This window comes from Montipora capricornis, chromosome 9 (genome assembly GCF_036669925.1).
Source record: "Montipora capricornis isolate CH-2021 chromosome 9, ASM3666992v2, whole genome shotgun sequence".
In the NCBI taxonomy this organism is placed as follows: domain Eukaryota; kingdom Metazoa; phylum Cnidaria; class Anthozoa; order Scleractinia; family Acroporidae; genus Montipora; species Montipora capricornis.
In genome coordinates, this window is record NC_090891.1 from 16,858,068 (window position 1) to 16,870,567 (window position 12,500).

The 12,500-nt window shown below is 40.2% G+C and overlaps 1 protein-coding gene across 1 annotated transcript; it reads left to right on the plus strand.

The window, feature by feature from the left end:
* Positions 1 to 8,524: 8,524 nt before the first annotated feature.
* Positions 8,525 to 9,379, plus strand: LOC138017370 (tigger transposable element-derived protein 4-like). Its single transcript, XM_068864470.1, has one exon. The coding sequence runs from the start codon at positions 8,525 to 8,527 to the stop codon at positions 9,377 to 9,379; it is 855 nt and encodes a 284-aa protein (XP_068720571.1).
* Positions 9,380 to 12,500: the final 3,121 nt, after the last annotated feature.

The following is a 12,500-nucleotide window of genomic DNA, read 5'->3' on the forward strand; positions in this document are numbered from 1 at the left end:
CAAGATACAGATAAGATTCAGGAAGTGGATGGTGTGCTTGACGGAAGACATGGTGCAAAGGGGATAATTATCTTTTCCTCGGATTTGAACAGAGTGCAACAGGTTGCTATAGCAAAGTTGCCCAATTTCCGCGGAGCATTTTTGGCAGTTGGTGATACATATGATGACTGTGAGGTAAATAACTTTAAACATTCATCAATATGAAACTGCAAGATTACACTTTTTAGATGCTTTTAATGCAATGTAATGTAATTTATTCTCTACAAAATAAACAAATTTACAAAATTAATGAGAGTTGAATAATATTAGTATAAAGAGAAAAGGTCAAACTAGAAGAGAACAGACTAGAAGAGAATTACCCAAATTGATTCATCTGTTTAAAATGCTTACCCTCGTCCAAACACCAGGCTATAACAACAACTATAATTTGTTATAAGATTTGTTTTTACTTACTTACATTTTTTAAAATGTTACTTCCAACTTCAAAACACTGCAGGCAAATCGTAGTGTTTCAGATTTTATAAAGCATGTAAAAATCCAATACTAACCTTGCATGATTATGGGGTTGAGGGGTTTGTGGTTTTAAAAGTTGCCTTCACTACAAAATACAGGGCCACTTATTTCCATATCATTGAATAACAAAAGCTCCTATTGTTGTGCGTCTCATTCTACAAATTAAAGCTTCTAACTAATTTGCATGTGCTGGTCCTGCGTGGCACTCTATTCTGTGGTTCATGCTCCTAAAAGTTAACTCGTGAAACATCTCATAGGAGTTTTATATGGAAATGTGATCCTTTTTCTTTGTATGCAGAGTGCTTTAAATATGATTAGTCTTATATCGCGACTAAATTTCACCAAGACGACATCATTCAACCTTGTACTATTTGTGAATATTGATGATGTTAAGACGGTAAAAGAAAGGATGAAGGAAGGAGGGGCAGTGGACACTCAAACAGCACATTTCTATGTCACGAATGGTCATCGAGGACGAGAGAGAACAGGTATTTATAAAGTATTTGTACAGCATTGCACATCACTAACACGTTTCATTTACCTATGCTGAACTGTTTCTTATAATTTATTTTTTAAAGTTACAAATACATTAAAATTAAAATGGCAGGCTGGCCAAGAGCGAATAGTGTGGTTTGGGGTCAACGGTTGCAAAGCATTACTGCAAATGAATTAGCCAATGACTGATTGTGCTTTATTGAGATTCCCTCGACAGTCGAGTCCCTCTCGATTTAATGCTAGAAAAATGGTCTTTAACTTGGAGAATTACAAAAAATTTCCTCAAGGAAACCTGATTTTGGTCATCTGAATGGTTTTTAAGGCATATTATAGGAATATAAATGCGGTGTAATTTGATGAAATATGGTGATATTCACGATTAATAAAGGTGAGCTTTCAAAGTTTCAAAAGATTTAGAGCATTTTGGAGTGTACTATATAGCATTTCTTCGACCAAAACCGTTTTTTTCACGGTCCAAAACGTCTGCAGAATCTCTTTTTTTGTAGAATAAGCTTTCATATCTTGCCTTCTGAGGTGACATGTTTCCATTTCAAACCGTTTAAGTTAGGAAAAAGAATTTTGATTAGTCAGCGTAATCGGATCGATTTAAGTTACTTTACATACTCCTTTTATAAATCAGTCATTTTAACCCAATGCCTTGTTTTTGGCTAACCGTCACACTTAACATTTCTCTAAGGCCATGAAATGAATTTTTTAAGTGTACGGTTTGCTAGGGAAAATTCTGGGAAAGAATTCGTAAGCTTAAAAGAACAATAAGATGGTCTGAATTGAAGCAGATAAAGAGATAAAGTTTTTATGATTTTCTTGGTTTCAGGGCCTTATTTAACGGAATCAGTGAGAACATTTATCATTGGGCACTGGTCAGTTTCCCGACAAGTAACGACAAGGCATTTGCGTGCTTCAAACATGGATAATTTAATTAGTTTAGATAGCAAACAAAGCCATATTTTACCCGAGGATGCTTTTTCCTGGTTAGTAGAACATATGTCCTGTGAGGGTGACACGGTGATCGATATAAATAGCGACAAAGCAAGTACGTTTATTGCAGCCCTCAAAGAAGGACGAAATGCTGCTTGGATAACATCCCAATCATGTTATGTCCAAAAAAGACTAAGACTTGAGGCCATTTTTGCACAAAATCCAGACTCTGAATCTGAATAGCCGTAATTATTCTTGCAGTTATTTTACCTTTTAAGAAATACGCATACCCTTTTAAGAAACATTTTGATGTTTTTCGATAATTATAAATATGGAAATAAGTTCTTTTCTTGTAACATTTCCAAGTTGACTTCTTGAATGTATAATTTTTTAATTGCATTAAATTTGTTTCAAATGACAGTTGACAGTTTGTCTTTCAAGATGTTATAGTAAGTGGCCTGGGATCAAAATACTGTGATATGTGATCTTGTCATGGGCCGCAGAATTTCCGCAGCATGTGTGCTTGCCAGGGGCTGTAGAATTTCTGCGGCATGTGTACTTTCCAGGGGCCGCAGAATTTCTGCGACGTGTGTGCTTGACATGGGACCCAGAATTTCTGCGACATGTGTGCTTGACATGGGACCCAGAATTTCTGCAGCATGCGTGCTTGACATGGGACCCAGAATTTCTGCGGCATGTGTGCTTGCCAGGGGCTGTAGAATTTCTACGGCTTGTGCACTTGCCAGGGGCCGCAGAATTTTTAAGGCATGTGTGCGTCAGGGACCGCAAAATGTCTGCGGCATGCGTGCTCGACAGGGGCCACAGAATTTCGGCGGCACGTGAGCTTGGCATGGGACCCAGAATTTCTGCAGCATGTGTGCTTGCCAGGGGCCACAGAATTTCTCCAGCATGTGTGCTTGACAGGGCCGCATAATTTTTGAGGCATGTGTGCTTGACAGGAGCTGCAGAATTTCAGCGACATGTGTCCTTTTCGGGTAATTTTAGTAGAGTCGTGGGTAATTTCTTTGCAGCTGCCATATTTCAATATGTGGCAGTTAATTTTATTTGATTTAGAAAAAAAGTGAATGATGTTTTGCAACAATTCTGCAAGAATTTAGTATTTAAAGTGAATTATTGAAGAGATGCAATAAAAAGCATGCCATCTAGCATTACCATTTTATCTCAGAAAGGGCGTAACTGTGCTCTGCAGTGGGTTACTAGTGTTTCGGACATTGTTAAGAAGGTCCTTTTAAGTGTAACCTCACTTTTTAGCCAAAACATTCTGTTCAATATTTTGGGAAAATACACCATTTTCAGATCTTAAATTGCTATTCCTTTTGCATACTTCAAGAAAAAGCTCTAAAATCCTGTTTTCTTGCTGAATGATGCACACAGCTAAGGTGAACAGGTCTTTTTCACGGAAAAATGCACTTTAGAAAAACACAAAATTGTTTGGAAGGTGTTTTTAATTGCTCTCCCGAGACTCCTTGAAACTTACAAATATGCTGTAGGTCGTGGATATGAAGCGCTCGACGAAGACTAATAAATCTCCTCCTAGACACTCTTGTTTATTGTTCATTATTTATTGTTCATTATTTCTGTCGATCTAGTTATGTGATAATTGCACTGATCCAGTGAAAATATATTTGAGTTGCACAGTAATTATTGAAACTGTGATTGTTTCAGGAATCGGGGACAAATTGTTTGGATACCCAATATAAAACAGTCAGGTAAAAAAAGGTCGTAAATACTCTCAGTTTTATCAGAAATAATACACAAACACCGGTGACAAACACAGTAATTTTTTTTTGAGTAATTAGAGTAGAGTAATTTACTCAGACTTTTAATTTTTCCTTAGAATAATTTTTCACAGCACTCGTCGCATTAAGTCTTTCTTTCCTTACAGGGACAGACTTAGGGCCGTGGCCAAATGGTTAAGGTCTTATGTAGAGGTGCCTGTTGAGACTGCAATGATTTTTGTATCGGAAAAACTAAAAGACGATTGCATGACAGAAAAACTGAGCATTATTAATATATTCCTGATAAAGTTAGATAAAAAGTTAAACGAAATTGAATCACAACCTGGACTATTTGTTTCTTTACATATCAGTTTGTGTTGATAACACAATGATGAATGTTCCTATTAAATTTATACATATATATGCACAGTCAAACATCGATTATTCGGACGTTAATTGTCACGATTTTTTTCTGGTCAAAATTTGTTCGTGAATATTAATTAATAAGGATGAAAAATGCTACTTAAAAGCGTGTGTCAACCTTGCTTTTATTGTTGCTACTTAACAGCACTTTCCTTCTGAAACTCATTGCTAGAGGTAAAGTACTGCAGATAATATGAAATTCTGACTCCGAGCTGTTTTGTCGCTTAGTGAAGTTCTATGCTATATTTACTAGTTCAGCCTTTGCATCGATTTATCGCAATCTTCTCTCAGTCGTTACATTTATTCGGCAATAAATTTCCAACATCACTGCGATCGGGGTTTTTTCTCCTTGTTTGGTCGTGACGAGGCATAATTTAGATTTCTCTTTCATGACACTGCAAATCACACAGTAATTCTCTTTTCCCGCGTTCCAGGCCCACTTTCATTGCGGGGTAAGAGGGAGTCCCGGAACAAGACTACTGACAACCAGGTTTGAGGCTGCTTCGGACTTCAAGCTATGCATGCTGAATTTATCGAGATCCTCAACAAAGGGCTTGATATGACTGTTAAACTCCTTTCGAACCCTAGACGACGAAATGCCTAGTGACGCATGACTTAACTTTGCGTCTCATGAGAGGGCTGTTCGAGCTGGACTCTTCGAGGCACTTGAGCAACCTCGCAGTAATCGATACTGGACATTTGCCTGATTTAGCTAATAAGATCGTGGGACCCTCTCGATATTGATCATGTTTGTGCTTGGAAATGTACGTAGGCTCGTGATCGCAAAACAGAACTATGTCCTGAAGCACTGTCATTATACTCATCGCATAGCCTTGCTACGAGCTCCAAACTAAGGGGTTCTTTAGGTTGGACTGAATGGACAAGCTTACGTCTGGCGCCCTCGAGACATGACTTAACGATAGGATGGTCTGAAGCAATGCAATCTGAAGCAATCTGATGACCCCATCAGATCGAATACACGGCAGCCTCGAGCACGGAAATGCCCGTTCCCCTCTCCATGGCGGATATGCAAGGTTCAGTTACAAAAAGAGCCACGTGGAGCGGATGCGCCGGAACAACTGGGACGCCGGTTTTAGACATAGCCCACGAAAGCCATTTATTCCAGCTGGAAACATATTTTGAAGCTGTGGAAGTGGACGTGGAGCAGAGTTGAAGCTCCATCAAGTCAGACGTCAACCTGCCGAGGTGCACATCACGAAGCAGACTGGATCGGACCAAACGCTAACACTGAAAACTTCTGAAAACACCAAAAAATACGTGAAGTCAAAAAATACGTCAGGGAAAGACTCGCATAACTCAAAATGGGATTAAACCCGCCTCATGCGGGACATGCATCAATGCAATCATCCCTCTGAAAGGGAAAAACACCTAGCTAGTGAACATCCAAGCAAATGCACACTAAACGGCAACACCACTCTAAATGAGTAACTCGCGCCGCCTAAATTGCAGCCACCTGAAGAGGGTAAATCTAACTGGTAAATCAAAACCTTTCCAAAAATCGTTCTCTTAACGTTCGATCAAATGAGCACTTAACGGCAAGAAGACTCTAAATGAGTAACTCGCGCTATCTAAATGACGGCAACCCAAAGAGGACAAACCTAAGTGGACATGACTGCGCAAATGCAAACCTCCATAAAAGAAACTAAAACATACATGAGAACAATAAAGCGGACGAAAAAAGTAATTGGTAAAGCAAAAAGGAAAACGTGATGTATCGTTCGTACAGTTTTCGACCCGAAGGAAGAACTGGCACCTTAAAGACACAATTTGTACCAATATGCAAAACAATACCACAAAAGAGTTGATTACCAATAGCTCTTAAGGACAATTATACGAACTCGGCGCGGTGGCCTCATGGTTAGTGCGCTCGACTCTGGATCGAGTGGTCCGGGTTCGGGGCCTGGCCGGGGACATTGTGTTGCGTTCTTGGGCAAGACACTTTACTCTCACGGTGCCTCTCTCCACCCAGGTGTATAAATGAGTACCGGCGTAATGCTGCGGGTAACCCTGCGATGGACTAGCATCCCATCCAGGGGGGAGCATAATTACTCCTAGTCGCTTCAGGCTCGTAACAGAGACTTATACGAACTCTTTTAGGGACTTGCAGAAAACAAATATCTGCTAAACTGCGTACCGCAGATATTTTAACATTACCATTTAAGTACGGTCACTTCTGTGTCTATCGTCTGGAGTCAGCTTCACGGATAACATACTGCCAAACGACCTGGCCAATAATTTCGGCAATTTCTTTGTACGGAAAAAATGTTGGGATAAATAAGTCATTAGATGCTCTTCAGTTGTTAAAGACTTTGGACAGTGCAATTGAAGAGGGTGACTGCGCATGCGCTGTTTATGAATGCAGTTGCGCAGTTCAATCTGAATCCCCTGCCTGCTCAATGCTCTCTAAATTCAAGTTATTGTCCCGGGACCAGCTTGCTGAGGTGGTACGTAGGGCAGCTGTAAAATCTTGCTGATTAGATCCAATGCCTACTTCTGTGGTTCTTCAGGTCCTCAATGTTGTGTCACCGGTGCTCGCATCGATGATCAAGTTATCCTTTGAATCAGGGCAATTTGCAGAGAGATGTGGTTTGGACATTGCTTATAAGAACTTCCGGCCCGTTAATAACCTGCTTTATGTTTCCAAATTATCTGAAAGAGCCGCCGCTGACCAGCTGATGGACCACACGATGGTTCATGTTCATTTTGTGCTCCAGTCGGCGTATAAGAAACATCACAGTACTGTGTCTGCGCTGCTTAAAGTTAAAAACGACATCTTAATGAATATAGACGGACAGAAGGGCACCCTTCTGATCCTACTGGATCTTAGCGCAGCGTTTGACACCATGTGGCATGAAAGGCTGAGATTGAGGTTTGGTGAGAGTGGAAATGCACTTGACTCGTTTGCATCTAACTTGTCTGATAGAACGCACCGTGTGAGAGTTAATGGTGGCTTATCGGGCATCTTTCCACTCAAACAAGGCATCTCACAGGGCTCCTGTCTACGCCCGCTTTTCTTTACGGTTTACACTAGCAAGCTATTTAAGATAAATGGACGCCACCTTCCTAGTATCCATTGTTTTGCCGATGACACGCAACTGTACCTAGCGTTTAGTCCTAACACCCCAGATGACACTGAAGAAGAGGTACATGCTATGCGTGACTGTATCGCGGACTTGAGAAACTGGATGATAAACGATCGGTTGTTATTGAACTATGATAAGACAGAGTTTCTACTTCTAGGTACTGGACAGCAGTTAGACTGATTGATATCAGAAATATTAGAGTCGGAAGCTCTGAAGTAAAGCTCGCAACCTGTTGTTAAAAATCTCGGTGCTTGGTTAGATTCCACACTAACGATGTCAACTCATATTAGCAAATTCTGCAGTGCAGCGTTTTATCACTTGCACAACGTCAGTCGCATCAGGAAATTTCTTAGTCTGGAGGTCATTAAAACCTTACTTCACGCCTTTGTTACATCGCGCGTTGATTATTGTAATGGCCTTTTGTATGGCATACCTGCATCTCAGCTGAACAAAGTCCAGTGTGTTCTCAACGCTGCAGCTAGGCTTAAAACATATCTTTTTAAAGTAGTCTATGGATAATAATAATAATTATTTTAATATATTGTAACTTCTATGCATACATTTCCTCATTAGTATCAGCTTATTATTTTAGATTTTGCAAATGTAATGCGCATTTGATCATTTTTATGTATTTTGCTCAATATAAATATCAAATTATTATCACTATTATTATTATTATTATTATCATTATTATTTAAAACATATTACAATCAAAATAAATAATTAATACTAAAATTCGGTAATAGTTCACTCAGAATAGATCAACAGCTAATCGAGATGAGTGAAAATAAATTATATTACTTGAATCCGTTGGTGAGCAATAAAGCTTGAAGACAAAGGAATAGATACTACAATGAGAAAAGATAAACTGACAGTGAAAAAGAAAAAAAAGAAAGAAAGAAAGAAAACGAACAATCAAAAAACTCATTGCGCACAGAAAAAAGATAAAATTTTACATCATTAGTAAGTACCAGATGAACACTCATAAGTCTTTTTGACTTCTTTTAGGGGTAGATGTTTAACAGGTTCATCAAAACTGTTCCAAACTTTTAACATAGCCTTTTTGGAGGTCTTAGAGGTGAAGAACTGTGTGAAGTGTGCAAAACCTCTGTGTAAGAAGCCGAAAGAATTTCAGTCCCTGCTGACGAGGATAGTCAAGGCTGGAAAGCTGGTGTTTCGGTGGTTTATTGCGTTTCTTGCTCTGAACTGCCGATCCCGAATGCGCGGACCAAACAACCATCCCTGTTAAGGACAGCAAACCAGTTATCAAGAAATGCTCGGCGAAGAAACAACCAGCGCCTTCACAAACTGATGGCTGTCGAGGGAAATTGCAGGAAAACTCAGATTGTCAAAATGCTAAAGCGGAAGGCTATGATTCTTGAATCGTGGAACCCTAATGAAGGATCTCAATCTCAAAAGAGACTGAATGTTGAAAAATATGCAGAAATCAATGGTTTGTTCTGGGAATGGTATACCAGAGCAAGAGCATCAAACGTCCCTGTCGACGGCCCCATGCTGGTCGAGCAAGCACGAATTTTTGCTGAGAGGATTGGAGGCGACACTTTTCAAGGAACAAGTGGCTGGCTAGAAAAGTGGAAACGGAGACACAACATTGGTCAAATGAACATCGCTGGGGAAGAGGACAATGTAAGCCCACAGACCATAGACAGCTGGAGTGAAACAGTGAAAGAGCTGACTAAGGGCTATTCGCCTAGGGATGTATGGAATGAGGACGAAACTGGCTGCTTCTGGAAGGCGATGCTTGAGAAATCGCTCTCTCAAAAGGAAAAACGCTGCAGAGGTGGCAAGAATTCGAAGCAACGAATAACTGCTGCATTCTTTGTGAATACAGAGGACGAGAAAGAGGGCCTTATTGTGATAGGAAGTAGCAAACTGCCGCGCTGCTCCACACGTTTACCAAATCCATCATACCACTACAGCGCGCAGTACTTCAGCGTTGAGAAGGCGTGGATGAGAACTAAGATAATGGTGACCATCCTTACCAGGTTGAACAACAGTTTGAAAAAAGAGGAACGACACATTATCCTTTTCTTGGACAATGCACCGTTCGATCCACCCTCGCTGACTGACATGTTCTGCGACATTAAAGTAGCCTTGCTACTGAAGAACACCACCTCGCGCCGCAGCCCCTGGATGCGGGTATAATCAAGGTGTGGAAGGTCTATTACAAAAGGAAGTTTCTCCGGCATATCGTCAGTCGAGTTGACGGAGAGCGTTCTGCCAGCCAAATAGTGAAGTCTGTAAACCTGTTGATAGCCGTGCGATGGATGGTTAATGCTTGCCACGAAGTCAAGAGCGATGTTATTAGTAAAGTGTTTTAGACATGTCGGTATGTACCCCTCAACCCTGGATTTGGATGACGACGATGACGATGATCCGTTTGCCGGTCAGGAGTTACTAGACCTTGAAGCCTTAGTACAGAAGATGTCCAAGAAAGGTATTGACGTTGCACCCTATTCTGCCATCGACGATGACACAGACCCCTGTCACTGTTTAGACCCTGCTGACCCTGACTGGAGGAAAACCCCACGGGATGAGGTTATTGCAACTCACACAAAAAACAACAAGACAGGAATAGAGATTGATTGAGACGGTGATGATGGCAGTGACGATGCTCCTTTACCAATCCCAGCAGTGTAAACAGAAAAGGGAGCACTCGACCTCGTACGTCAGATTGCCGAGTTCGCCGATTATCGGGGTTGCGAAGAGTTGTCCTCGGCAGTCACAGAAGTGTCTGATATTCTTGTTGACTTGAGGCTTAAAACACAAAAGCAATTGAACATTCTAGATTTCTTGGAGAAGCGGTCGAATGCGAGTATCTAGAGTGTCATTACATATGCACCCTATTTTTGACATTATTTTTTCAGGTTTTCTTCCGTTAACATTTCGGAGATTTGCTTAACAAGTGACACATTCACAAATAAACTGTGCTGTACATTTCCCAAAACTCAATGATAAATCAGTTTCAGGTAAAGCAAATGTTGTCTATTTGCCTAATCTTAGCTTATGAGGTAAATATCTTCATGTAATCACGTTAATCAGCCAAGTTTGGGCTGATTTTGTTGCTTTTTCTCGTAAGCGACCACGTCCCGTAAGGGAACACTTTGTCGTGCACCCTGGGTGATCCACCTCTGCCCCATGACCGAGTATTTGTGGGAGCTGGGACGAGCCTCCCCGAAAAAATCTTCTGGTTTACCACAGTTTAATGATAGTCATGAGAAATGGTTAACAGTTTTAATATAACAATAGAGTTTATGTTCGCGGGCATAAATATGTTTTGGGCCCGACTCAGACTCATTTTATTAATATCACTTTGGAGGGCATTGAGAAAATAAAAACTGAAAAAGATGAAAACAGAACAGTCTGAACAATCACGCGAGCATTTACAAGTTGAATGGCTTTTATTTTTCCCTCAATGAAAATGCACAATAGCTGGCTAGAAATTACTTGAAATTTAAAACTAGTCGGCTATATAATGCAGTCTCTGCAGTTAACTCTGACCTGAACGAAACCTGTATGTGGTGCTGCCACAATTCACTACTTTTGAATCCAGATAAAACTAAACTTCTTGTGGTAGGCGTGCCGCAATTGCTACGCCAGTTACCTGATTTTACGAGAACGCTTTATGGTAAACCAACATCACCGATACGTGTGGCAAAGGATCTTGGAGTGTTTTTAGACCAATGTCTCTCTTATGACGAACACATACGTAAAACCGTTGCTAGCTGTATGAATAAACTGATTCAAATCAATAGAATTAAGCATTTATCTGATAAGGAAACGCTGTTGTTAATTATTAAGGACGTTCGCGCGAAATTTTTTCAACATTGATTTTCTTCTGAAACTTTTACCACTGTAAGATGGTGAGTTAGTTATGTCAGAAATGTAAAAAAAATGGGTGGTCACCGACTTCGTTTTGGAGAGAACACGTCCGGAAAAACACCCAAAGTGTGACAAAATCGGGCTTCGTTATCGAATAAGGCCAGTGTCTGTAAACCCAAATATATTGCAATTAAATCTTTGAAGTGAAATCTTCTCTGCCAAATATTGTTTAAGTGGACTAATTAAGTGAATTTAGTCAACTGGTGAGGTTCCCTTAAAGATCAAGTTCGCATTTAGCGACCACAGTTTCACGCGCCTTGCAGCCGCAAGATGGCAGGATTTGATGTCCCGTGAGCAGAAATCTTGAAATTTTTTGAACTTCCCACATTGATTTTTTGTTCATTTTTGGACAACGTGGAGATAACTGTAAATAAAATCCGTTTCCGGAAAGAAAAACAGGGGTCACCGAACGTCCAAGACCGTTAAATCCAGGCAAAGCTATAGCAATGGCCTTTTGCCCTATCAGTTCTCATTTTATTACTTAGCGCGCGCGCTCGTGTATGACGTGGCGTGTTCATTTGCGTGCGCAGTTAGGATGCGCAGAAACAATTGGCGCGAACGTCCTTAAGAGCCGATGCCTGTAAATATCAAACATCGTCCGACAGTTCGAAAAAATCGACCTTCATTTTATTTCATCGAAAGATTCCCTATATAAAAGTATTTTCGAAAATGGAGTTAAAAATTTTCAGCGAATTTTATTTTTCGAGAAATTGAGCATTGTCTGATTTTGCCAAGATGGGGCTCGGAGCCACCCTCAAAATCGGCCAATTTTGTGAATGTTCAGCAGCCTCGCAAAGCAAGAACATAAAAAAGGGAAATTATCTTTTATATCTCGTAAAAGTACACCATCTGACCTTCTAAAAATCGATAGTTGATATTTTTCTTTCGCTTTTCCAAACAATTTAGGGGCCCCCACATGAACCTCCTCTAAAACATGGTCGTTTCGCTTAAATTTTACTCTAAATCCCAGGGTAAAAATCTCAGCTGGTGTGCATCGTTTTTTCGATAAAAATACTTTCTAGGGATTCTTAACCTTTCATTACAAACATACAAAAATTTTACCGGCGGCCCGTGAATATTCTCTTGTTGGGAGAATCAAACGTCCAAGCGATTTTCAGTCTTTCTGCATACCGCGCTGTTTAAATTTTACTGCGTGTCGTGAAGGAAATTTTTTAATACTACTTTCCCTGATTTGTTTGAAAATTTCTTAAAACCATTTTTTTTTTTTGTTAGAAAGCCATAGCCAAGAGAAGTAATGTTCTCTCTCGTACCTTGGATTATCCTGATAAATTCTCCACTTGAAGCTTTTATGGGGAACTAACATTAGCGCGTGACAGTGCTTGCATGACATTTTTATTTGCATTTGGTGCGATTTCCATTGTCA